The sequence below is a fragment of the Dermacentor albipictus genome, chromosome 1 (assembly GCF_038994185.2).
Source record: "Dermacentor albipictus isolate Rhodes 1998 colony chromosome 1, USDA_Dalb.pri_finalv2, whole genome shotgun sequence".
Classification (NCBI taxonomy): Eukaryota; Metazoa; Arthropoda; class Arachnida; order Ixodida; family Ixodidae; genus Dermacentor; species Dermacentor albipictus.
The window spans coordinates 31379846-31406850 of record NC_091821.1 but is presented as its reverse complement, the minus strand read 5'-3'; the positions used below and the strand labels follow the sequence as shown (position 1 = coordinate 31406850).

General features: G+C 46.6%; 1 protein-coding gene across 9 annotated transcripts in view; it reads right to left on the bottom strand.

Moving 5' to 3' along the window:
* LOC139060753 (collagen alpha chain CG42342-like) overlaps nt 1-22238 on the bottom strand; it is a 462978-nt gene extending 440740 nt beyond the window's left edge. For 3 of the 9 annotated variants that reach the window (XM_070539840.1, XM_070539852.1, XM_070539849.1), the window contains exon 1: nt 21740-22237. In XM_070539840.1, coding sequence (XP_070395941.1) covers nt 21740-22018 — 279 coding nt within the window. In that variant the 5' untranslated portion in view covers nt 22019-22237. Of the gene's footprint in view, nt 1-21739 lie in introns of all 9 variants that reach the window. The other 6 variants (XM_070539846.1, XM_070539853.1, XM_070539837.1 and 3 more) reach the window with 4 other exon arrangements.
* Nucleotides 22239-27005: the final 4767 nt, after the last annotated feature.

The following is a 27005-nucleotide window of genomic DNA, read 5'->3' as shown; positions in this document are numbered from 1 at the left end:
ATTACAGCGCAATCTCGGGTCCTCAAATGTGACGGCGAATGTAGGCCCGTATTCGCTTCACGCTCGCAATCTGATAAGATAACGCTCTTTCGCTATTGAATCCGTGACAACATACTGGATGTTAGAAACACATGCAGGCACATCTTGAGCTAACTGATAACTCTGGAACTGTGGTTAGACGCTAAAAAAAAGCCTCCCCCCTAAAAAAAGAATACAGTTGCTTTCAATATTAGCTGAAAAATAGTGCTTGTCGTTTAAAAAGGGCCTCCAACACTGCACAGCGGCACTGACATACAGGAAATTCAAGCGCGAACTATCAAACCAGCGTATCGTGGTTCAATGTATCCCAATAGTTCAGGGGCCAGTTCCACCACGGGTACTGTGTCGGAGCTCATATTTCATGTCAGCATTATTTTTCACAAAATCACAGTATTCTTTCTTTAGATCTTATCATTACACAGCTAAAATACATCCAGCGAAATCCTCATCTTAATATTTCAGTACTTTTCGTTCTAACGTACACATCCGTGCTGATTCATATGTTACAAAGTACTGAAAATGTACCCTATGCTTTCCTCCAGGCAGCAGTTTTTATTCCATATGATGCCAGGAAACCGAGCCTGATGCCACCAACACTCAGGAACCTAATCGGGAGCGCGCACAATGTTCTCGCACACCTTGTGGGATGTACCGTAACGCTGAGGTGCGTCTTGTATAATATATGAGAATCGGCTGTAAAGGCAGTCGTGCAAGGTTTGACACATGCGCTTAAGCTCATGAAGTTGATTTGTGTCAAGATAACCTGTCCAAGCTTTCACAGTTACTTTATAAGAAGTCTACAACACCATCAATATGCCGGCTGCTTTTAACTGCACGAAACAAAACTATTGAAATGATACAAACAATGTTAACATCATTTTATCATTCGAGTGTTCAGATTGGTAATCTCTAGATGCGGAGTAAGTTGAGAAGTTGTTTGCGTAATTAACAAAGCTACGTTAATTAAATTTTCAGTAATGGTTCTTACGTGGCTAAAGAAAGTGAGCAGTTTGGAGCCCGTCCACGAGATTATGCAGCCAATCGAAAAACTTTCGACTAAACATGCTTCTGTAAGAGCCATGCGAACAAAAATTTTCCAAGTAAACACTCTTGGAAGGCGTAACTGACGCAGAAAAGAAACATCTGTAAAGCGACAGAAAGAACAGCAGTTCACGACGGGACACAAAAGAGGAACCACACACAAACTGCGCTAACCTTAAGCGCTGTTCTTTATGTGATAATGAAGCAACTAGACCGTCAGTCATTCCTTCCAAACCTGTAAAGTCAACCTGACCACATCTAGCCTTTCGGGATGCTGTCATCAATAGTATTGCCCCGCGAACATATTCCCCGTGGCCTTATAGTCGCGTTCCATTTTTATTCATGCTGTTTTCTCGAAAGCAAGCAGTTTAAAGTTTTGGTGTCAATGCGGCATTGTACGTGTGCCGCAGAAAGCTTGCTTGGTCGCAGGAGTGATGCATGACGCAATGATGGTGCAGATTTAGCGCGTCGCTGGCATCAAGACAATGCGCTGCCGCCGAGGGAAGGAAGATAACGAAAGTGAACAGCTTGGTAGCTGCTCACGGAGCCGTGCCGATGGGGACGGTGCCATCATGACGAAATCTGAGCCGGCGATATTGATGGCTGCAGCGTTCTTGTTTTCTTTTATTCTTTTTTTTACAGCGAAGTCGTTAAGAGGAAGCTTTAACACGGGCCCTACTCCGACTCGGCCTATTCAAATAGATGTAAAACGCCGAAACGCTTTTCTTAGATAACCCCTGGACCGATTTTAATGAAATTTGTTGGATTCGGGAGAGAAAAGTAAATTCTAGTGACTATTGGAAGCGGAATTTCTATTTAGGGCCTGAATTTTGGTAAAAGATATTAAACAATTCGAAAGTGCGAAAAGTACACAAGCACGAAGTTTACAAATTATTAACTCCACATCAAGAACTGATATCGCGGTTCTGTAAACAGCATCCATTAGACAATACCAATATGCCGAGTTATATCTTACGTGAAGTCGTTACGTTGTGAACAAGGCTTGTGGAAAAGCTGTATTTCCATATTACTAAATTTTTTGAGATTCATGCGTAATATATCAATTTTGTCTGCTTTAGATGTGCTGTTAGATCCAATGTACATAATTTTGATATCAGTTTTCATTGCCGAAAGAGAGTTGTAAACTTGATGGTTTCGTTTTCTGAAAATGTGCAATTTTTGACAATTTTGAATAAACAAATGATGACCTAATTCAAGAATTCGAAACCAACAGACACTAGATTTTAAGTTTTTGTTTTAAATGCAACAAAGCTTGTCAAATTAGATGCAGTGGCTTTCGAGAAAAAAGAGTTCTCCTTTTACATTTATTTAGATAGGACCACCAGAGCTAAAGCTTCCTCTTAAAGGCTACTTTCCCCACTATCGCGTCCGCGTGTAGAGCCAAATCCCGAAGATAGCGTAATACCGGCCCGACCCACAGTGGTGGTGAAGCATGCGTTCCGCGCTCCTCATATGTGGGCTGATCCCGAATGTAACGCCATGCCGGGGAGACCCGCGGCGGAGATGAAGCAGGCGTTAAGCACTCCCCATACGTGGGCCGATCCCGAAGACAGTGCAATGCGGGGCCGACATACGGTGGAGGTGCAGTTCGCCATTAAGGGACCCACATACACAGCTTTGCAGGTCATGTTTCTCCACAGAGTGGAAGGGCACTGAGATTTTTTAGTTATCCGCGTTTACCCTGCATGCGTCTGCGATGAAAACAAGAAACAGGTATGCCTGGAAAATCTAAGGTGGTGGAAGCAGGTGGTAGCGGAGAGGTTAGCATACTCAGCCCCTGCACGTACTTATATCTGCATTGACATGGGTTCATGGTAGTGATAGCGACCAACGCTCTACTTTTTCTTCGTACTCTAGTCATTGTGAAAATAAGGATGTGCTTAGCATCCTTACGAGTGGTGAAATGTGAGTGGCATCCTTACGAGTTACGAGTGGTGAAATCCCACTGGGGCTGATTGTGAAGAAAGCTTCCTTCCTCTGTCCACTCTCGCGATGGTGAAGCTAAAAATGAGGAGGAGGCCTGACGGACACAACGTTGATCGTCACCATAACAGAATGGATGGACGACCTGCGGAAAGGACAAGGCACACCAAGTTTTTAGCACTTAATTTGTCCTACAGTAAAGCGCTACAATGGCTAGTATGCCTTCATGGGAATGGTAGACCGAACTGCTGCTCACTGCTAACACTGGACTGATACTAAGAAAATACTCCGTCCGCAGGCACCACGCTACACTGAAACTAGTAAAACAATGTCAGTTTATAAACTGATATTGCCAATTATCTGGTGTCCTTCTTGTGTGTGTGGAGGGCATAGAGGTCCTGGCAATGAAATGGTATTATTTTCGTTTTTGCTGCAGTTGCACACAAACAAAATTCTTTGAAGTTATCCGACAGCGATCTACCGGTGGAGAAGACCAACCCACAAATTAAAAATAATTGCTGGTTTCAGATCTTCCAATTTACTTCGCGCTTAGCTACCATCTGTTATATTCTTCTTTTTGTGCTCTTATAAAGAAGAAAACTCCACATTACTACAATATCAACAACCGTACACAAAATAGACTGGCTTTGAAGCTGTGAACACGCACCGCACTTTTCTACATTTAGCACATGTAGTATTGGGGCAACACGTTTGAGCAAAATGATTAGGTTTTCGATCAAAGCACTGTGACAGGCGGGAAAAACTCGTTGTCATGCCCGGTCGAAACAATACCATCTGAAATCTTATTTATTTATATTGATTTTTGAAAAATCATTATAACCGTTTATACATTTGCTTCGTATGAGTTATATACTAGCTTGCCTCGTCAATCTCAAAAATGTATTCTCTTTTCGGGAGACGGCCTTCGTGAAAAACGACGCAACACGACAGTAAAACATCCAGCAAGGCTCTATCCAATGATTGGCGAAATAGTGCACTGAGAGCGTGTCGACTAGCGTGCAATGGAAAGTTGAATTATGATCGTTGTAGGCTTGTGTTACGTCTAGCACGCGCGAGTAGTGTTAACAATGACATTGGTGTGAAAATGGTCAGCTCTATCTGCGATTTGTTCTTGTGGATCTCCACATTGAACGTCGCAGTCGTCACGATGAGAGCACTCCTGTGACATTATTAGCTCAGTGGGCTGGGAAGGCTCGAGTGGTAGCTCACTTTGAGGGGTATTGGCTAACAATTATTAATGTACGTACTTTGCGATGATGAAAAAGATGCAGAAACACCACTGGTGTTGTCTAACTATTCGTAAACAGGCCCCCAAATTTCAATTGGCCCACCCCAAACATTAAGTAGGCTCACCCCCGAATTTCAAGTTGGCACACCCTCAAATTTAAATTGGCCCACCCCCCTCAAATTTAAATTCGGCCACGCCCGATTTTCTTTTCGCCCAGCCTTAGAGGAAGCTTTAGCTCGAGTGCTCCTATCTAAATACATGTATAAGGAGAATTCGTTTTTTTCGGCAACCACTGCACCAAATTTGACGAGGTTTGTTGCATTTAAAAGAAAAACTTAAAATCTAGTGACTGTTGGTTTCCAATTCTTGAGTTAGGTTGTCAATTTTTCGTTAAAAATTGCCGAAAATCGAAAATTTTCAAAAAACGAAACTATGAACTTTACAACTCTGTAACTCAACCACTAAATATGATAATACAATTCTGTGAATTGCATCTAGTAGTACATCCAAAGCGGACAAAATTGATATGTTACACATGAATATAAAAAAAATTTAATCATAGGGAAATACAACTTTTGCAAAACCATCGTAACCAACGTAACAAATACATGTAAGATGTAAAATGACATATTGAATTTGTCCGCTTTGAATGGTCTAATGGATGCCGTTTACAGAACCGTGATATGAATTCTTTATGCAGAACTATGAATTTGTAAACTTCATGCTTCTATTTTTTTCAAACGGTCAAATATTTGAAAATCGTTTTAAGAAAATTCAAGCCCTAAATAGAAATTCCGCTACAACAGTCACTAGAATTTAACTTTCTCTTTCAAATGCAACAAATATCATCAAAATCGGTCCAGGGGTTATCTCATAAAAACGTTTTTGCGTTTTACATGTATTTGAATACGCCGCGTCGGAGTTGGGCCCGAGCTAAAGCTTCCTCTTAAACTCAAATCGCAATCCCAAATTTCAATTGGGCCACCTCTAATTTTCAAGTTGATGCATGCACACACGAATTTCCGTAAATCGACGTCCAAATTTCGAGTCGGCGCACCCCAAAATTTAGGCTTGTCCACCCCCATATCGCCCCCAAATTCAGATTGGCCGACCTCGAGATTGCCCCCACATTTAGGTAGGACCAACCCCATATCACCCCCGAATACAAACTGTGCTGCCTCCACAACACCACCAAATTTAGGTTGGCCCACTCCAATACCACCTGCAAATCGAGGTTGGCCCACCCCCATATCCGCCCCAAACTAGCGCTGGCCCACCCCTCGATCACCTCAAATTTATGATGGCCCACTGCAAATCACACACCAATTAAGGTTAGTCCACCCATATATCACCCCCCAATTCAGCTTGGCGCCGCCGCACATCACCGCCGTGGTCAGGTTAGCCGGTCCCAATGTCACCCCAAATTTAGGTTGGCCCACCCCCATATCATCCCCGAATCCAGGTTGGCCCACCCCCATATCAGCCCCAAACTTAGCCTGGCCCACCCCTCTATCACCTCAAATTTAGGATGGCCCACCGCAAATCAATCCCACATTTAGGTTAGCCCATCCCCTTTACACCCCCGATTCAGCTTCGCCCAGCCCCATGTCACCCCCATGGTTAAGGTGTCCCACTACCCATATCCCACCAAATTTAGGTTCTCCCACCCCCGTATCATCCCCAAATCCAGGCTGACCCACCCCCCATATTCCCCCAAACTTAGGCTTACCCACCCATATATCACCTCAAATTTAGGTTGGGCCACCCCCATATCAGGCTCAAATTCAGTTTGACTCATTACCATTTCACCCCAAATTTAGGTTGGGCCACTCCCATATCACTACCAAATTCAGCTTGGCCCATCCCTGTATCACGCCCAAATTGATACTGATGGCACTTCCAATTTCAAGTTGGCCACCCCAACCCTTTTTATGAAGACCTATGTATTCATATGGGAAATGCGTCAAGTTTTTTGGCGTTACAGACACGATTTTGCACGATTTTGCTACCAAATTGCTGGGGTACTCGCCAACGAATGCTGCGCATTAAAAGCAACTGCACCGAACGAGCGACGCCATGTGTTGATCCTAAATACTGACGGCTAGCCAAGCTAGCTTCTCTGTAGAGCGACCGGGGCAGCCACAACACGGGACATTTATTCAAATGGATTTTTTACGGGCACACCTACACATTCATACCACTTGGCTGTAGGCAACACATTAACAGTAGCTATTAATCCACACGCTGCACGTCTTCTCCTAGTTGGCGCATTTTTTATTTGAATGAATCTTTAGAAATAGTTAACGTTCGGGCAGCGACTCAGCTTAGCAGACCCTTTGTTCCGCACGAATGTTGCATAGGAATAGCACTGGCCACCGGGTGGCATTGTGGCCCAGGTGGACCTAATTCGCTCGGAGTATGTGCCATTAAGGACAGGCGAAAGTCGTGAAAACGGACCTTCCAGAAGAACGCAATAAGAATAGCCATTTTGTTCTCCCAGGTTCCACGCTACTAAGCACTAAAGTGTTTTTTTTTTTGCATAACACAAAGCTATGCGCAAGCTTCTAGTTATGATGTCCAATGAATAAAATATTCATAAATGCGGTGACCTAACTAATGAACACAACACTGCTATGTTTTAGGAAGGAAAATAGAAAACATAATATTTCAAGAGAACCACTGGAAAACTAGAACCGAAAGCAAACCATGAGCTTTGTGTTTCTGCCATCTGTTGGGAGACTGTAAAACTAAGTCCTATGCGGCTTCTAAAAAAAAAAAAAGAAACTGCAACGCTGCAAAACCAGAACCGAAAGCAAATATTGGATTTTGTGTGTCTGCCATCTAGTGACAGACTATAAAACTAGGCCCCATGCGGCTTAAAAAAAAAGTGCGAAGCGTGAATCGAACCGCGGCCACCGCGAAGGGAGACGAAAGGTGCGCGCCATTCTACCGCTCGGCCACGGCTCCCGAGGCTACGCCCAGTGTTACGCTCATGTTTTTATAGATACCACGTGAATTTTCACGACAGTGTTTCAAAAAACGCTTTTGGGAACAATGTTGCGCCATGTGCGGAGAGTCGAGATAGGCATCAATCGAAAGCTGAGTCTCCGGACTACATACGCTGCACTGCGTATTACGATAGACGTCGTAGGTTAATTACAGGCACTGTTCGTGCCTCGAAAATCGAGTACAAATTTTCGTCGTTTCCATAGGCTCCCATTGCTAAACCTTTAACCGCTGTGGGAACAAAATTCTTACGTGCCTTAGCGTGATCACTGCATTTGGCTCGTGTGGATTGTCTTCCAGAACACGTCTGTCGCCTGCGTTTTTCAATAATCGACCTGCAGCTTTTGTTATTCGCGAAAAACCCGCTCGTTCCATTGAAAACGCGCTAGCTTCGTGCCGGGGCCGCTTGGGGCGCTAGTTGGTACGTGTCCAGAAAAGCTGGATATGGTGCATAGTTACCGGCGCTTGCTACCAGCTTCCGCATATCGGCGCGTGGTGCTGGCGCGCCAAACACCTGCGGTGTCATTTGTCTAGACGATGGTGGTGGTGGTGAATTTTAGCAGCAGGCGGGTTTAGCCTGGCGATGAGGCCGGCAATTGCTCCGCCCGAGCGTTTCGCACAATGCCGCTGAAGGGTTTCACCATGTGTCCATCAAACCAGCCTCTCTTAAGAATTCGATAAGGAGACGTGCCGTTTCTTTGCGGGCTATAACTGATCTCTCGGTAAGTATAAGGTGTTGCAGGCACGCATGCGGAAGGTCCTGACGAGTTTCCTCGTCACTTATTGAATAGCTGGGCCAAATTGAGGTGTCCATTTACCGCGTCCTCTGCGAACGCAAAAGTGGCGAATAATTGCGAATGAAAGGAGCTAAACTTCGTTGGAAGCCCCTATCGCAGAGAGAAAGAATTACGTACTCTCGGTTCAGCAATCCTTCATTGTCCTCGCGGCGCTCGCAAGACCTGTCCTGCACCAAGAGCGCGCATGCAGGAAGTCAAAGGTCAAACATTCGGCTTTCTCGCTGTCATTTTTTGAGCGAAGCTGAATCGAACCGAGCACGTGATGAGCAGACAATTGGCAGTTCGTTTTGTTCGCATTGATAGCTTAGCGAGGCAGACCCAAACGAAGGCTAAGACACAGCGCACCCCACCGCCGCCAGGGGCCTCACACCGCAGCGCCCCTCCTCCCCTAGTGAGCCGGCTCAGAGACTTTGTATACTTGGAAAGCACAAGTAACAGCAGCTGCGAGAGAACGAGGGCAGGGAAGAAGCGCCTGCCGACACTTGGAGCGAACCGTCGGCAGCGTGTTGAGTGCCGCGCACCTCCCGCCGGTAATCAGCCTCAGTCCCGTCCCTCCTTGCTCTCCCCCCGCCGCAACCACTACTCCAGAGTCTACGCTGCCGACATCAGTCACAGCCGCGGCGTGCCTCACAATCAATCCACTTGGCTCTCGTGTCGAGCGAGAACTGGCGAGAAGGGTTGGGCGCGGCTTCGCGCAAGCAGCACTGCTGCGTCAACGAATACCAGGCGAGCGTGGAGTCCCGCGCCCCGAACGCGACAGAGTGACACAGAGCTCGCGACGTGTCAAGTCCGACACCTCCCTCTCGGCGTCTCTAATTTCGCGACCGGCGCCGATTTCTCATCGAAGCACGCGTCAGAGTCAATTGGCTTCCCCCACTCTGGCGGCACCCGACGGGAACCAATCGGGACGGGTCTAATGCGCGGCCTTTGTGTGGCGCGCGCACCGCACCCCATTCATCGCGGCTTTCCCATTCAGAGGAGCCCGCACGAGTTAGCGCCGCGCAGTTCTTGCACCGGCCCGAGCGCGGAAGATGATTCCCGGCCGCCGCCCCAATCGAAACGTCCCGCTGCTTCCGTAGCCGCCGGCGCCGTCTTCTGCACCCAGCGGACTTTCGCGCCGTCCGAGAAGGAGAGCGGGCATAGCGCTGTTGCGGCCTAAGCACTATCGCGGCCCTAATGCCTACTGACGTTACGACTGGGCAGCCATGCGAATGCAGTGCGTTGTCAAGCATAGCTTCCAAGCTACACAGTCCAAGCTTACATCACCGATTTTGGCTTCGCGCGGTACGTTATATTTAGCAAAAAAAAAAGAAAGAAAAACATTATTGTGCAGTATCGCTATCATTCAGCTGTAATTCGTTGTTGTATAAAAAAAGAAAAAAACGGCCTAGTCAATGTGATTCATTCAGTGATAAACACGTGCAAAAATAGGTCAGCAACGAGGCGAATACCCTGTAAGCAAATACTAGTAACGAACATATGCGGCATAATGCTCCAGGTAGTTTTATTTTGTAACCAGCGGCCATCTAATTACATTGCAAAGTTTATTGACGCGAAGATGACCCTATGAGCATCTGACACATGAGTAATATACGTTTGCGCTCAGAGTGCCAGTTCTTTCGCTCTCACAAAAGAATAAAGACGGGCGGAAATGGACTGTTTTCTTTCTGAACGAAACTCGGTGTCCGCAGTATAGTTGAGGCCTGCAAGTGCTGCAGGAACAGTGAAAACAAAGTCACAAAGAAGAGTGCGTTTAGAGCGTGGTCGGCAATGACCCTAATATGCACGGCTAGCACGGTCACAGCGTTCCTTGCTTATTTCGATAGCCACATGAGACTGTCCACATGGCGCTTCCTCTGGCTGTACAATGCGCAACTCGGTCCGCGTTGAGCGCTTTGCCGTGGTGGTCTTATAATAAGCAGGGCTGGCTTGGCGTGCTTGGCCAGCAGTTTTTCCGTCTGAGCATCTTTTAGCAAATTAGTAAGACTGTTTTACGAAGCATTCATGAACTGAGTGTCTCGGAAGAAGGCAAATTACAGGCGTAAAAATATTTTCCTTTCTTTCTGGTTATTCCGGGCCCTCCCGGGAACATTACATAATGGAGCGCGCGTGTAAAAGACACTTCTTCTGTAGACCGTAAAGTAACACCTCCCTTTACTCTTCGAAATGCGGGCACAACCAGACGAAGCGCTTCACGTCGTCAAGCTCACCACCTAAAGTAAAAAGCGGGGAGGCAGGCCTTCCTGTCTTAAAATAAGCGTGTCTATGTGGCGCCGCCCGTTATAACGCGAGACAGGAGGTTAACCTCTTGGCGAGTGAGCCCTCTTGGCGAGTAACCACAGAGGGTCAATGTTGAGTTTTGTGGATCTTGGGGATCTTGTGGATCGCTCTTTGTGTGCTGAAGGTTCTTCGGCCGGGGCTCTCAATTTTGGGGCACATATCTGCCAGTTTGTTCGAGCGCCAGTGCAGCAGGTTTCTCATTATCTTCAGTTGCATGCAAGGTGAGAAGGAACCCAGTAAAATATCAGATTGAGACCCTTGCCCTTCAGGGGCTTAATCGGCACCAGGGACGGTTTTGTAAGCTGGTCACGAGGCAGTGTACGTTATAGGAGTTGTAGCGCTTATTTTAATTTTAGCACATCGCGTGCGAAATAGGTACTCTGTTTTCGCAGAGCTGTAACAATAGGGCATATGCGAATTACTCGAACTAGGCTTTTTCACACTATTAGGTTGCCCTACACAACATAGCCGACCTCCTGCTCACAGTACTATCATGCCGAGAGTAGGTTTGCACAAAACAGCGGGGATGTAGAGTAAGCAAGAAAGGGTGACAAGAATGGCGGCGACAGCTTGTGCGCTCCTGCTTTACTTCCGCTTCTAGGGTGATGCAAGCCACCGCGCGTGGGGGGAAACGTACTTGCAGAAATTGGTACATTCCCTATTACAATACGTTCAACAGCTGTGAACGAAACTAAGCGATCTAGACTGCTAGCCCGTGCACCAACGGTATGTGTGCCGATCTGTATGTGCGGACACAGACACAGACACACACACACACACACACACACACACACACACACACACACACACACACACACACACACACACACACACACACACACACACACACACACACACACACACACACACACACACACACACACACACACACACACACACACACACGCACACACACACACACACACACACACCTTGTAGCTGTGGTACACCGAAACCGAAGTTGCAGGTAACGTCTTCAAAAAGCCGTGGTTGGTCTAGGTGACTCTGTTTTGGTCATTCGAAGCCTAACGCTCGGAATGTGTTCACTGTCGCATGAGAGAGAGGATCAGCCAGAATGAGCTGGAATGAGAAGTCAGGGTCGTGTGTAGGAATGGAGGACATTTACTATACACAACACCGAGACTCAAAGGGTTGGTCACTTTGACTGAGATGAAGAAGCCTGTTAGCGGTGACTCTCGACCAACCGGCTCGGAAATCTTTCCACCATCAAACGCTGGCTCTATAGACGTATCCTGGAGGAAACTTGCGGACAATGCGCGCGGTGCAGGAGCATATAACGGTGTTCGTGACAGGTCGTCGAAGTGATACGGCAGCTTAGACGAAAGTGCGGAACTGTTAAGAATTACATCAAGTCGGCCATGGAAGCCATTGATTGTTAGGCCGGGTTTCACGTCTCAGAGCAATGCAGGGGTCAAGAGAAACGTCACAGTGGACGGCTCTGGATACGTTAATTACCACCCGGGGCTCTTCAACATACACCTCAACACTCATTGCAAGATAAATTTTTTTTTTGAATTCCGACCCTTCGGAACGAGGCCGCCGAGACGGAGGATCCAACCTGCGACCTCGTTCTGAGTGGCAGAACAGCACATGCCACTGAGTCGCTGAAGTTGACAAACGGAAATGAAACAAGATGACAGCAAACGGCGCCTGCGAATACCAAAGTTACATGTGTTCATGGGATGGAAAGGAAACCCAGCGAAAACGTAACACGTCGCTTGCCGGTTTCGTGTGATTCCGACGGCTGGTTAATATAGCATCTATTCACCAACCGCCCGAGTTATGTCGTGGCGAGGAGTGGGAGCGTAGAGGGGGCATTGCGTGCGACGGCGTGAAACAACCGAATTGCACTACATCCCCCACCTGTATTCTAATATTATGCTAATACCTTTCAAGATATTCTCGCGAGCGGACGCTCCTTTTTGCGGCGCTTGAAGCACTGCCAGCAGAGGAAAAAATTTTTCTGATAGAATGTGGTCCTGCAGGCCCGAGCTCTGCGGTCGCTGTTGAAGAATTTTATGCGCACGTATTAGTTTGTTCATTGTAATCGCATTTATTGCCCCTCAATATAATTGGAATGCATGTAAGTGCACGCCCGAGATCAGCACGCGAGAACGTTTTCCAGAGTTCTTTTGAAGTAGAGGATTGAGTCTATGAAGTGTAACCCGCACAATTTTGAAACATTCCGCGAAACCCGCACGTGCTTAACAATCCAGGTTAAAGCGGCCTTTAAAGAATGGCCCAGAAAAAAAGCGACGCGTCACAAGCGCGATTTGCATTCGATGCGCCCGGCCTTCTCCGAAAGGCCGTTCTCTAAAATGACCGCTACACGCACGTGCCTTCCCGCTTAAATTGGTTACAGATCTGGGTGTGCGCGGCCGCAGTATTAGCATTCGCGCCACGTATCGTTTCTCACTGCTACTCTCTTTGTTCTGGCACTCTGTGCGCATACGCCAAATGACAGCTTTGTAGCACTCCTGCGAGAAAGGGAGTGCCGCGAGAAAGAGAACAGCGGGCACCGTCGTTCGCTCTGCGCGTGTAGCCAATGCGCTACCGCTTCAGAGCCACCCGTGGCCCTGCACCCGCACCCCCGTTCCTGTCGCCTGCAGCATCCACAGCAGTGAGAGTGCGCTCCGAGGGAAACGAAGGTGGAACCAGAGCAGCGATCGGAAGGGCGCATATGTGGAGCTTTGTATAGGAGCGGGAGAGAGAGCGCGCTTTGCATAAATCGGGATTGCAGCGGTCAGGTGATTTGCATTCATGGCCCACGCCAGAGGAGGTGGCATCGCGCGAATACACGCTGCCATGCGCGCGACAGCGCTTTGTCGGCCACGGGAGAAGCGCATCTCGCGCGAAGATCTTATACAGGGGACCATTGTTCAACCGTCCGTCCCCGTGCTCATCACTTCACAGATGACAAGAAGGAAGGGGTGGACGTGGCACACAACTTTTCTTTTCTGTCTTAAATATTTTGTTAAACACTCAACGCTATGCAGTCCCTTTGAAGAATGAATGAGAAGGACTTGTGCAAAATACGGTGAGAACCTAACATTCCGAGCTTTCATGGACATTAAAGTTACCGCGCCCACAGCAAGCTGTGGGATTCCTGTACAACAACGCATAACGCGAAAAGCCATCACCGGAAATGCGCCTCGCAGTGAAAATTGAAGATAGCGAAAAAATAGGAGGCACGGCTTGTGCTAAATAAGTGTGACGTAGCCATGTATTTCGAAGGCATACGAAAAAGCAATGAGAGAGAGCGTCGTCAGTAGGAAGGCCAGCTCGTCTCCTCGCATAATCACCTCAAAACATTTCGTTTAATCCTATTTGAAAAAAAAAAGAAATATTGCGGTAGAACACCCTATAAGCAGTATTTCAGAACTATACCAGCGTAAAACAAAAACGTCATACGGGTCTTGGTAATAGGGCCCCTTAGCAGCTTGTTTGATTAGTCGGCGATGGTGTGTGTGTCTGTGTGTGTGTGTGTGCGTATATATATATATATATATATATATATATATATATATATATATATATATATTGACTGGAATAATTTGACAATTGATACAAAAGAGCGGGCTTCCTGTGAAGTTCTTCTTGATATCGCCTTCAATCATGATTTGACGCAGGTTGTTCGTGAAAACACACGTATAGCAGGATCAGCACAGTCTACGCTTGACTTAGTTTTTCTTGATGCATGTTTGGATAATTACAAAGTACAAATTCAAAGTGGACTATCTGATCACAAACTTATTTCTGTAGAACTTAAAACTGATCTTACTTCTGCCCGAAATAAAGCAAAGACCACACTTGTTCGACAGTATGACAGAGCCGATGACACGAGCATTATCGACTACTTATCATTTACGTTGGACAGTTTCAGAGCGGAAAGTGACGTCAATGACTTGTGGCTGCGGTTTAAAGATATTGTCTCGTATTGTATCTCAACGTTTGTACCGTTGCGAAAAATAAGACAAAAGAAACAAAATCCATGGGTAACCAGAGAAATAATTCATTTAAAGAGGCAGATCGCCCGCCAAAGACTGAAGAGAAAAAGGAACCACGAAAAAATAGCTCTGTTATCACGGCAATTACGAACTAAGCTTCACACAGCCAAAGAAAAGTATTACACCGAAACCTTGTCCAACTTTATGGTCTCCTCCCCACACCGTTTTTGGCGTCACTTATCACAGCCCGAAAATAACCCACATAGTATTATCATGAACGGTTCAGTTCTGCACGATCACGGAGCGATAGCGTCACATTATAACACGTTTTTTCAGTCTGTTTTTTCCCCGCGGTCTGGTGGTGATGCGTCGCAATATCAGATGCCTGGCCATCGTTCTTCGGAAATGCCGGACGTAAACGTAACGTACGAAGGCGTCGTTTCCCTCCTGCTAAACATTAACATAAAAAAATCTAATGGTCCCGACGATATACCAAATGCTTTTTTACGTAGATATGCGGAATGGATTGGACACTATCTTACGATCATTTTTAAAGCGTCACTTGAACAAAAACGCGTCCCAAATGACTGGTTAGTGGCCAAGGTTGTCCCAGTTTTCAAATCAGGAGACCGGCAAAAAATTGAAAATTACCGCCCCATTTCCTTATCTTGTGTATGCTGTAAACTTCTCGAGCATATAATATCAAAATCAATATACACCTACCTGGAAGACAAGAAACTTCTATATTCCAATCAGCATGGTTTTAGGCGAAATCTTTCGACAGTGACGCAACTGGTTGAAACAATTGATGATTTCGCGAAGGCTTTGAATAACAAGGGACAGATTGACTGTATTTGTCTTGACATGTCCAAAGCCTTCGACAGAGTCCCTCATTCAGAACTCATTGATAAGTTGGTTCATCTTGGCATAAACTACAATGTAACACAATGGATTCATGCCTACCTAACAGGCAGAACTCAGTACGTAGAAATTAATGGCTCCAAATCTGAATTATTAGACGTCACATCGGGTGTTCCACAGGGGTCTGTGTTGGGTCCAGTCTTATTTCTTGTTTATGTTAACGATATTGCGCAATCTATTAACAAAGACATAAGGGTGCGACTCTTCGCAGATGATTGCCTCCTGTATAAACAGATAAACAACCAGGACGATTCGAAAATTCTTAACGAAGCTCTGCAGGTGGTTGAACACTGGTGTGAAATTTCAAAAATGAAAATTAACAGAAATAAAACTTTTGTATTTCGCGTCACAAACAAGACAAAACATGTTGTTGACTTTAACTACACCCTGGGTTCGTTTACACTTGCCGCAGTTGATAGCCTTAAATATTTAGGCGTAACTATTTCCAAGAACCTGAGTTGGAAGGAGCACGTTAAAAACATTTGTTCGACAGCAGAAATGAAACTCTGGTTTTTGCGTAGGAAGCTCAAGCTTGCTTCGAAAGACTCTAAGTTAACTGCCTACCTATATCTGGTAAGACCCACACTGGAATACGCCAGTATTGTTTGGGACCCTTATGAAACAGGATTGATAACCATGATTGAAAGAGTCCAACGAAGAGCCGCTCGATTTATTCTGTCTCGTTACTCGCAAACTGATTCTGTTACAGAAATGCTGCAATTACTTAACTTACCCTCCCTAGCAGAACGACGCCATGTAGCCAGACTTAAGTTTCTTTTTTTGCTTTGGAAAGGGCATTTCAACATAAATACTACTCCCTATTTAGCACCAAAACAAGGCAGAACCTCAAGAGGTACACATGAACATAATTTCCGGATATCTCAACTCCACATTAATGCATACGCCAATTCTTTCTTCCCCAGAACAATAAATGAATGGAACAGACTACCAAAAGCCATTGTTCAATGTGATACCGTTACACAATTTGAAAACAATCTGAGGCAAATCATGCCCTAAACAAAATTATGTGCATTATGTTACACCAACACAGATTGTGTTTATTGTCCCTGCATATTGCTTTTGTATTTGTGCTCTTACTAGTTTCCTGATTTTTATGAATGTATGCTCAAAAGCAGTATTTTATGTATAATTTGCGTGCATTGTGTATAATGTACATTATGTTTTTCATTTTCTGTGCTGTACCCCACCCCTGTAACGGCCTCCGGGCCAACAGTATGACTAAATAAATAAAAAAAATAAATAAAAAAAATATATATATAGCTTGTCGGACTGGCTGGTGATGGTATCAGATGGTTAAAAACCGCGAGAGGTTATGGAGCAAGGTAGCTCGTATCGTTGAGTGCCTGTTCCGCCAAAGGCGACTTGATTCTCGAACCTGCCTCGACCGCGCAAATGATGAGACTCTGAAGAAAAAAAACTTCCCACACCCCACATTTCTCACAGGACTCACACTTGTTAGCCACACTCGCAGACGTATTGAACCACAAACGGAGACGACTGCAGAGTCCATATTGCTTCGGGAACGCCATCGATATGTTCCCACGACTCTGTCCTGCGCGCCCTTAGCTGGTTAGTATACATTAGGGACATTTCGCAACGGATTGGTCTTTCATCTTCGCGTAAGTTCATTTTCTTTTTTTACGGCCCAATATATGTTCTCACAGACCTTTCTCTCATTCCCCACTATAGCGATTTGCCTTTTCCATTTCGCTGATGATGCCGGTGAGTGATCGCAGCGCGAGAAATAGACATACCGCATTTCTTCTTCTGTCTACTCAGTCAGTAACCTCGAACGCATGCGTTTCCTTAACGAGCACTGTGCGGATTTTCATGCGCTCTATTTCATTGCATATATACACGCCTCCGCATGAATGAAGCCGCCGAAGCGGCGAACCGAATCCGCGGCCGTCTGCTCAACAGCTGAACGCAACAGCCACTGAGACACCGAGGTGGGTTGGAGTTAAGTTGTGTCCCACCTTTCTCTGATTCTGTCTCTTCCCTAAGCGATGAAGGCGTCTGGATGAGAGCCAGCAGTGCATGGCAGTGCCCGCAAGAATCCGGTAACCTGCTACAGTTCTGATTTTCGTTCGCTGCGTAAGTTAATCCGACTGTGAAGGCGCACGAGCATGACGACTTAAAGGACCATCCTACCCGACACGACGTTCCGTCGCTGCTCGTTTGACGCTTTTTAACCCTACAGTTAGCTACCACGTGATATGTACCCGCCGTTTGCACTGTGTGCACATAAGCACCATTATTTCGATTATAGAGTGTATTTGTTCGTGAAAAGGAGCAGCCGGCACTCGCCTAAAGGCGCCGACATCTCTCACTTATGAAGTATTACAACAAAGGAAAAAGGAAATTGGGAAAAGCGTGAGAACAACTGGATGTTATTATCACTCAAGCAGAACGATTTAGTCGCACACATGTCTTATTTTGTTTACATTGCGCGCCTATTATCAGTTAATTAGCACTTTCCTTCGCGACAGACATGCAGGTGACATATAGTGCGCATTTGACCTTCTTGTGTTTATATTTTGCTGGAATACCTACGTCCGTTAAGTGATTCAAATGTACGTGATATTGCCATTTTGAGCACCACATGCGGAGTCGTTTTGCAAATTTACCATCAACACGAGTGCTGGAAAAGTCTTGCAGGCCACCCTCGGGAGTGTGCGAGCGCAGCGCACCGCGGAGTCCAGGAGCCAGATGCTGCGATACGTACGCACTTTTTCTGTCTTTCTTTTTCTTTTTTCGTTTTCCTGCGCCTTCTCCAAATGGCAGGCCTTGATAACACCTTTGATTTTTGACACATGTACAGTTCGCATGCCTAAGCGTCATCATGCTGTTGTCGCTTTTTCCACGCATGCATATATATATATATATATATATATATATATATATATATATATATATATATATATATATATATATATATGAGAGAGAGAGCTTTCTTTCTTCATGGTATGTTTGTTTGTGCTTTCTTATAAACTGGGACCGTACAGGCTGTTCCTATTTCTTTATTTTCGCCGGGTGGGAACAAAGCACCGAAGCCTTTCGGGAGGCAAGAAGGAGAAGGCGGGCGGCAGTGGAATAGGAGATGCCCGTGTCGCAACATTATCTGCCTCTCCATCCACACTCTTAACCAGGTCCGAACCGCGCCACGAATCGGCCTCGAAATCAAGGGCTGTATCCAAACAGACACGAAGCCCCTTCTTTTCTTGGGCACCGGAGGGGCGCAGCGATGATAGCGGGCTGGAGGGGCGAGAAAAGCAGAGGCGACGGACGGCAGCCAAGCGCAGCGTTGCCAAGCAGAGATAAGGGCGCCGAGGCGACGCGTTAATTAGCGTCGAGATGGGCGGTGCTAAGCAGCGTCGAAATTGATCTCCTCCGTGGTTTTCGCAGAAACTGTTGCCACTGTGAGGTGGAAACACAGGTTGGGCGAGCGGAGGTAGCAAGCGTGGGCTGTAGTGTATGGTTACAACGTTTGGCTCGCATGCCCTCGGCGCGCCTTTGCCGAGCAACACGCGGCACGTGCCTCCCCCCCCTACGAACGCGAACAGAATAGGCGGCAGGCGACGGCTATACCCGCGTGCGCCCATTTTTCAAACTTGTCGTTTTGTAAAAGCCTCCGGGAAGGCCGAAATAGTTTCCGCCCCTTGAGGGAAGGACGCGTTTTAGCTTACGCGTTCACGCGTGTAATGGCCTCTTATTTTATTTTTGTTCCTTATCTTTTTTACTTCTTCTTTCTACTCGGGAAGATGCGCGAAGTTACTCACTGTCTAGCCGCGGTGATCGTTGGACGTGGTTTGCTACGCTTGAACGACCAGTCGTGAAACTTCTTGTTTTGCTTGTCTGGCGGCAAACCTGTTCACTCTTTATTTTCTGAAGTTGTCGGCCACGCTGTACATATACAGTGGGTCAAGGGGCCCGCAAATTAGGCGCCGCATTTCTTGACACCACTCCAGGTGCATATGAGCAGTGCATTCCATAGTAAGGATTTTTCTTACACTCAAGTAACGCAAATTGTGGAGATTGATACTATAAGGCGTCATATGAGAACTGCGTAGTTCGAATGCTAGTATACCGAAGGCCCCGGCCACAAATAAGACGACTGGCATGCGTCGAATGGTCTTTTTCTTTCTCTCTTTGTCCATCTTTACTCTCCCAGCCTTTTTGCTTACCATTTTGGACCAACGCCATACGCAAATGCTCAGTCGAAAGCATGTTGTCCGGACAAAGCATGTTGCCCAGACGAAGCATATGCAGTTGTAGTTCATAACCTGGTCCAGTAACGTGGACGCTAATTTGTTTGAACGCATACTCTATAGCGAAAACTCAAGATGGAAAAGTAAGAATATCAACCGCGGTCCTGTGCTCAGTTGGCTTCCCCTATACTTGGGAAAGAAAACAGGGACAGAAAGAGGCAGGAAGAAAGAAACAGAGTCGGTGAGCACAGACGCACACAAGAACACTCACTGCTCACGCCGAGGAATGCAAGTTCGAAGAACAAGCGCAGTGTCGACGTAATGCAGTCTTGTGTGTCCAGCAAAGTGGGTCCGACTATCCATCCGGAAGACCCCGTAATTGCACAAACAAGATCCCTCGCTGCTGAGCAGTGGTTATATTTACGTAGCGTGAACATAAAAGCGAAAGTAGCGCAGTAACGGTGAGTCCATGTAGCGCTAAAATGGTTTGGTTATAGTCGCTTTAGTTCACAAGAGGTAGATAATTTCGAAAAATTGGCAAGTCAGTCATGTAGCGCTCTATACAGAGGGCTCTGTCTGCCCTGACGAAGAGATCTGTTGTTGAATAAGTACGTGTAAAGCAATGTGACAAAAAATAACAAAGCTCAGCTGCGATTGTCCTGGCAACGAGCGGCGAATATTTCCTGTTTGTTCATCCCGAAGAACTAAAGCTATGCTCTGCTCATGCTTGTGAAATCATTGAGAACCGTAGGTGGGGGTTCACAAAACTTCTATCGCGTAAGGCGATGACAGTAATCGGCGTGATAACTCGACAATAATTAAGGCGCCATAGAACCCCGAAATTCAGCTCACGTCCCTTCCTATACACCTACGTGCACGGAAAATTTGTCTTATAAGTTTATGTGGATGTGGCTCCGCAGTTCTGGAAAAGTTGTACAATGTAATGCGCTGTAAGATCAAAATTATATTTAATGATAAAGTTGATTTTACAGCGCGTTACATTTCTTTCCCCGCTTATGTTTTTTTCCTGGATTATCAGCGTCTCTAAGTTTAGAGTCAAGCGTTAATACGACAAAAACGCGTGCTGTTGCACCCCTCTGCACTCGATACACGCACTCAACACAACCCGGTGGTTATGCTCGAGTCACGAATGTATAGCGCGTGGCCGACGTTCGTTGCGTATACGTGTACATTCGGCCGGAAAAATAAAGCATAATCAAAACCACCGGCTTCCATTCGCATTTAAATACCCTCGATGGAGCGATAAAGCATGGTACAATTTGCCTTAAAGGTCACTAGCACATGTGACTCGGATGTTTACGTGGTGATGTCTTGTTGCAGAGGTGCCGGGGAATCACATGTTCAGCGAGTACGTAACTGCACGGAGCGACTTGGCCGGCTGCATCTCTGCATCTCTACTGGCACGCGATAGCAGCGACTTTTCACGTTCTCAGCTCCAGCGCAATTGCAGTACAGCATCTTTTCTTTTCCTGGCGGGCAATAACAGCGATGTTTTCGCTGAACAAGCTTTGGGCTGTTAATTGGAGGTACAGCACTATTAAGCAAAAAGCGTTTTCTTTTTACTTGTCTTAGAAGACTTAAATGATTTGTTAAGCAAGAGCCGTTCGGTATATGATCAGTTCTGCGACAAATCGTGGGTATAGTGCAAGGATATGAATACCAAAAACGCCGATGCTTTGTCCCGAGTACGTGGCTCGGTATCTACGTTAGTGCGCTTGCGGCGCAGAGTGTGGTTGAGAAATTGTGTTAGAAATCAGTCAAAGGCAGCGCAACAAAAATGAACGTGAGTTCGTTGTTGCTGCGCCCTTGGTGCCGTGGCAGGACAGCATGGTTCAATAACACGGCAAGATGGACCAGTCACGTACGTCGATTGCGGTCACTTCAGAGTAAATGATTATCGCATTACATATCATGAGTATCGCATCAACGTCTACCCTCATAGAACATAGCTTCCCTAAGGCTGGCGGAAGCAGCGCGCCTGATTCCCTCGTCAACACGCTGCCACACTGGAACATTCAGTCTTGGGCCATCCGTGAATAGATCCTAACTATATATCAACAATCATCAAACACTCTCCGCTGACTCGTGTCGTCGTGACATCCGGTGGACCCGGCGCTGCCTACACACGTGCTACTCGGTCCGTCGTCATACTCGGCGCGTAAAACGCGGGAAAGTGCCGGAAAGCCGCGAAATGCAAGCGCTGGTCTTCCGGCGCACGTTAGCGCGACCTCGATCGCCGCCCACCTGTTGTTGTGCTGCAGCAGCTCGTCCGCCGAGGGGGTCCGCGCGCACGTCCAGCGCCAGCAGCTTCTGCTCGAGCAGGCTCACTCTGTCCTCAAGCCGCTGTAACCTGACCACGCACACCACGGTCACTGTCACCAAGCCGGTCAAGAGGAACCACTGCACCGCGACGGCGGCCAGGCGCCAGGCGAGCACGCCGTGGCCCGACGCGGGGCCCAGCAGGGGGGCCCGCCACGGCTCCCAGGACAAGGAGGTCCGCGCCGGCGCGTCGGGACTGCCCATGGTCGCCGCTCAGCACGTGCGCGTGGTCAGTCGGCGGGAGCGCGGAGACCGGCCATCGGAATCGCCCGCACTGTTGCTGCTACTTCGCTCGCGCCGGCTCGCGGACCGACTGACTGGCCGCCCGCGTTCGGAACGCCCGCGCCGGGCGCCTCCTCCGCGTCCTCCCTTCGTCGGGGCCGGCGTCCGCCAGGTGGCGGCATCGGACGGCCCCACGCGACACCGCGGCCGGCGGGCGCGTTCTTCGACGGCGAGCGCATTTCGCGGCGGCTTGCTGTCGTGCGTCGGCGCCTTTTTTTGTTGCCTCGCTTGTGTTGGCGAGGTGCAGCGCGAAAACGTCCCACGAAAGCAGAAAGATATATACAGACACCACAAGTGCCAACTAGCAAGTACGGTTTATTCGGCAATGAAGGGAGCTATAGGATTAAAGGGTGAAAAGAAAAAAAAAATTATAATGAAGACATTATCAACCGATATTGTATATGAGATTATACGTTAATTGATTAAACATTAAATACATCACAATCAACAAATATTCCGAAGAAAGCACGTCGCTTTTGATGCGATTAGCATTCTCGGGATACTTCACGTATTTTCCGGTATCTATTTATTTATTTGTGACATAGTGCAGAACGGGCACTCCTACAGTGAACAACAAGAGTAAACAAGAGACCAATCATATGAATAAGTATTCCAAAATACAAACTGAACAACAAAATAATTGCAATACAGAAATTTCAATGTGTATTAACTGCAATAAAACGATTGAAATACAAAAATTTCAACACAAAATAGAAGTAAAATAAAAAAAAGAAACAAACAATCTATAATAGGCTCTCAATTTGCATATGTCAATACGGCTCGAGTAAGATATTCTACTCCGAAATCGTACGAGGGAAGACAGAAAACTTGTATCTATCCTAGCAAAATAGTGGCTCAATGAATTCGGATTATTGTGACGTGGGGCTCTTGTTGATAAAGGGGTTACGTATAACGTAAGGCCGAGCAATAATTCACGATTATTGAGTGAATGCGAAATACTAAGACGGTGTAATTTTAACCATCTTTTAAGAAGTCGAATACTAGCCAGTATTAGCTGAGTAAGAGAGTCGCTGCGTTTAAACTTCGAATAGATAATGCGGAGAGCCTTTCTCTAGATTCTTTTTTTTTTATGTTAAGCTTAGTGTATGGATACAGTGATATACATACTCGAACATATAGATATAAAAGGGAAAGACAAATCGCACCGCAAAGTCCCAAACACACAAGTGGCCGCGATAATAGACTGCAATGAGCAGTTAAACAGATTAGTAGTACATAGAGATAAAATAATGCGCGCACCGAATTTGGCAGTGAAAAGTGAGCTTCAACACAGAATACAAAAGTGTATAACACGTGATGTACAAGTGCTAATTATTACAAATATTGGAAGCTACTTATATTGTGTAGCTATTCAGCGCGGTATCTAGTACTTGTTAAGGATGCCTCTGTCTTCGAAAAAATGTTCGAGTGCGTTCAATGCTTTTCGCTGTGTTATATTCGATGACAATGGGCCCAGCAATTTCGCGCGTGAGAAAGGTCGGTGAGGATCATTGGAGGGTATAGCTCTTGTTCTGGCTGCCGTCTTTGCGTCGCGTCTGGGGCATTCGAGAAGTGGATGACATCCTCATCATCCTTGCCAAAGGAGCAAGCCGGGGATGAAGCCCGTTTTATGCAGTAGTATAGGAAATGTTCTGTGTATGCTGTCTGGGTACTTTTCGAAAGTTCGACATCCAGCTGGTAATTTAGTTGAGGGCTGTGGTGAAGTGGGGTGGTTCGTGTGGCCACGAAGGTTCCACGGATGGTGCCGTGCCAGGTGCCGGGAGAAAGAATAGCTCCGAGGGATGTTTATGAGATGAGATGAAAAAAGGGTTATAATCAAAGTACATGATTCAGTTTTACAAACATGGCTCCAACTATCGGAGCACAGTACATGCCAGAATCTTTGCATGTCCGAGTGTCTCTCCCGCAGCCGTTCGGATCCGCTTTTTATGCCGTTTATTTCTCTCTTTCGCTAATCGAGGAAATGCACTGACCAATCACAAACGCTGAATCGTTCTCCACCACCCGTCCACCAACGTCCCACCCATGTGGCGGCTCTCCTGTCTCCAACGTTGCACAATAAGAGGCAACCACGTGTCAAACTGTGAACCGGCTGTCGACGCCTTCCTTGGGAGTTCTCGACAATGACCCTGTCATCAATCAATGGCCTCTTCGTGACGGTCAGGAGGGGGCGACGTTGTTGTCTTGAAGCGAGCTGCCTTGGGTGAACGATGAGGCGTGATCAGAATCTATGACAGCCGCATGTCTGCCGGTGAAGCATGCCTTGTTCTGAGGAATCGCGAGGCACAACAGGGTCCACTTCGCAAAGAATCAATTCCTTAGTATTAGCATTAAACCATTTTGATTTACACAATTCATTGTTTAGTACTTTCAAAATGCATTGTGTGTTCATTGGCGATAAAAGGGATGAGTTGAATATCTGCATCTTTATAGGCCGATTTTGCCAACGAGTCCGGTAATTCATTGCCTTCTATACCAGCATGTCCCGGGACCCACTGTAATATCACTTACTGTTTTTTTAGCCCTACAACAAGCCACACTGCTGCTCCTGCATGAGAAACACAGTGGACGCCTTCACATTTACACGAATGGTTCAGTTTCTTCTGCAAGCTCAGCAGGAGCAGTGGTTATTCCCGCGAATTCCATCGCATTTTACATCATTGACGGCTGCACAACTCGCGGCCCTCCATGCTGCTCTAGAGTTCGTAATTGAAGAACCGTCACCGGCACGGTCAATCTTCTACGACTCGAAGACCACTCTGCAGTGCAATGTGTCGCCATTTAGTCATGAGCCGAATGAGAAATTAGTCACTTACATAAGACTTCTTTGCTACCACGTAATAGAGAAAAAACACAACATAGCATATCAGTGGATACCGGGCCATTGTGGTATCTACGGAAACGACCACGCAGATGAGGCCGCCCGATCTGCTCATGATGTTCCCCACTGTGTAGCTATACCGTTATCGAGAACAGACGCAGCTACAGGGCTTCGTTCGCTCGCACATGAACTTACACTCGCACAGTGGAACTCGACGGAATTTACCAACGCTCGTCTCCACAACTTGGATCTGAATCTACGGCTCCGCCTTCCGTCAGGACTACCTACAGCTGAGGAGACGCTTCTGTGCCACTTGTGGCTTGGCGTGGCCTTCACGAATGCTTACTCATTTCGGATAGGAATGGACAAGAGCCCTATATATGCGATAACTGTAGCTGCGAGGAAACAATCGCCCACCTTCTCTGTGGGTGCCCCCTCTTCAGTGTGCCCACGAAAGAACTTTCAAGAGTGCTAGATAGTTTTGACAAACGCCCTTTGTCGGAGGGAAAGGTCCTGGGGCACTTGCCGAGACCGTCCTCAGCACAGAAGGCTTTCAAAGCGTTGTTGCGCTTCTTGCGGAGGACTGGTCTTAGAGACCGATTTTAAGCAGTGCCGTATTCTCCTTTTCTTTTTCTCTTTTATTTTTGCTCTTCCCCTTTTTTGTAACATCTCTTTTCTATTATCATTTATTCCCCTTACCACCTTTCCTCAGGACAGGGTAGCCAGCCGGTCTGGGAACTGACTAACCTCCCTGTCTTTCCGTCTATTTCTCCTCCTCCTTCTTACTGTTTTCTTTCAGTAGCCTGGGTTAAACTGTTCAGTACTGCATGTGCTATTCGTGTATGTGGCTGGTTATCATTAATATATTCAAGACATGCTAATGCCGTTGAGAAGTCCGCAGAAATTACCCACTTCCTTGGTGTGTCATATGTTTTCATAAAGTAACTGGTTTGGAGCATTTTAACTAATTCGGCTATTGTTGGTGACAACGTGCGTCCTTGCCGACAAGCGTACTCCACCTATAGGAATATTATAACATAAGCTGCAGTCACACTTTCTTCGATTACTGAACCGTTCGTATAGACATGAATAAGTTTCTGATAATTGTCAAGTAGCTGATTTAAATGTTATTGTTGCGCTGCGACTGTGAAAATGCCCCTTTTATTTTAAGACCTTAGATTGACATTTCTATTTTCGGTGCTAGTTGAAGCCATGGTTGGTAGCGGAAGTAAAAAAACCATCGCGGCAATTGTGATTTATGCTCTTGCAACATGGCGTGTATCTGTGCCCCCGGACGGTTCTCTACCACAGAAAGAAATGGGTACCAGAATGCTGGGTAGAAATTCTAAAGAGGTATGCCGGCATGTTTCCAGGCTGTGAATAGCGGTGAAATGTGGTTCCCGCGCTTCTGCAATAGTGAAGTGACTGGATATAGCTTGTGGGACTCCTAGACACACTGGTAAAGTCCGAGCCTCTAACAGCTGTAGGCGGTGAACGGACCCTGCAGATAAGTTGCGCAATACATGTGCGCAGTAAGCACTTCTCTGGCGGACAATTGCCGAGTGAATGTGGAGCAGGGATGCAGTTGTTCCATCCCACTTCCTACCTGTGATTCTGTGGATAATATTTATTACACAGCTAATTCGGTCCTTAAGGGCGGTGAAAACATTAATTAATCGAAGTTGGTGACCTGAAATCACGCCAGCAAAATGATGTTTCCGAACCAGCTCAATTTCATGGCCGTCTAAATGTTTGCCTCTTTTCCGTTAATATCAAAACCGCGGATTTGGCACATCGACATGCACGCCCCGCTCTCATAAATAATCGCTTGCTGCATTTAAAGCTTCCTGCAGCCGATGCTTGACAGCCTCTAGAGACACGGGCGATGTACATACGCAAATGTCATCAGCATACATAGATATGTTTATGGCTACCGGAAGTACTGCTGGTAAGCCTGCTATTGCTGCATTGAAGAGAAGTGGACTTAATACACTTCCTTGCGGTACCCATTTATTTATGGTGTATACATCGCTTTGTCCGTCCGTCCGTCCGTCCATCCATCCATCC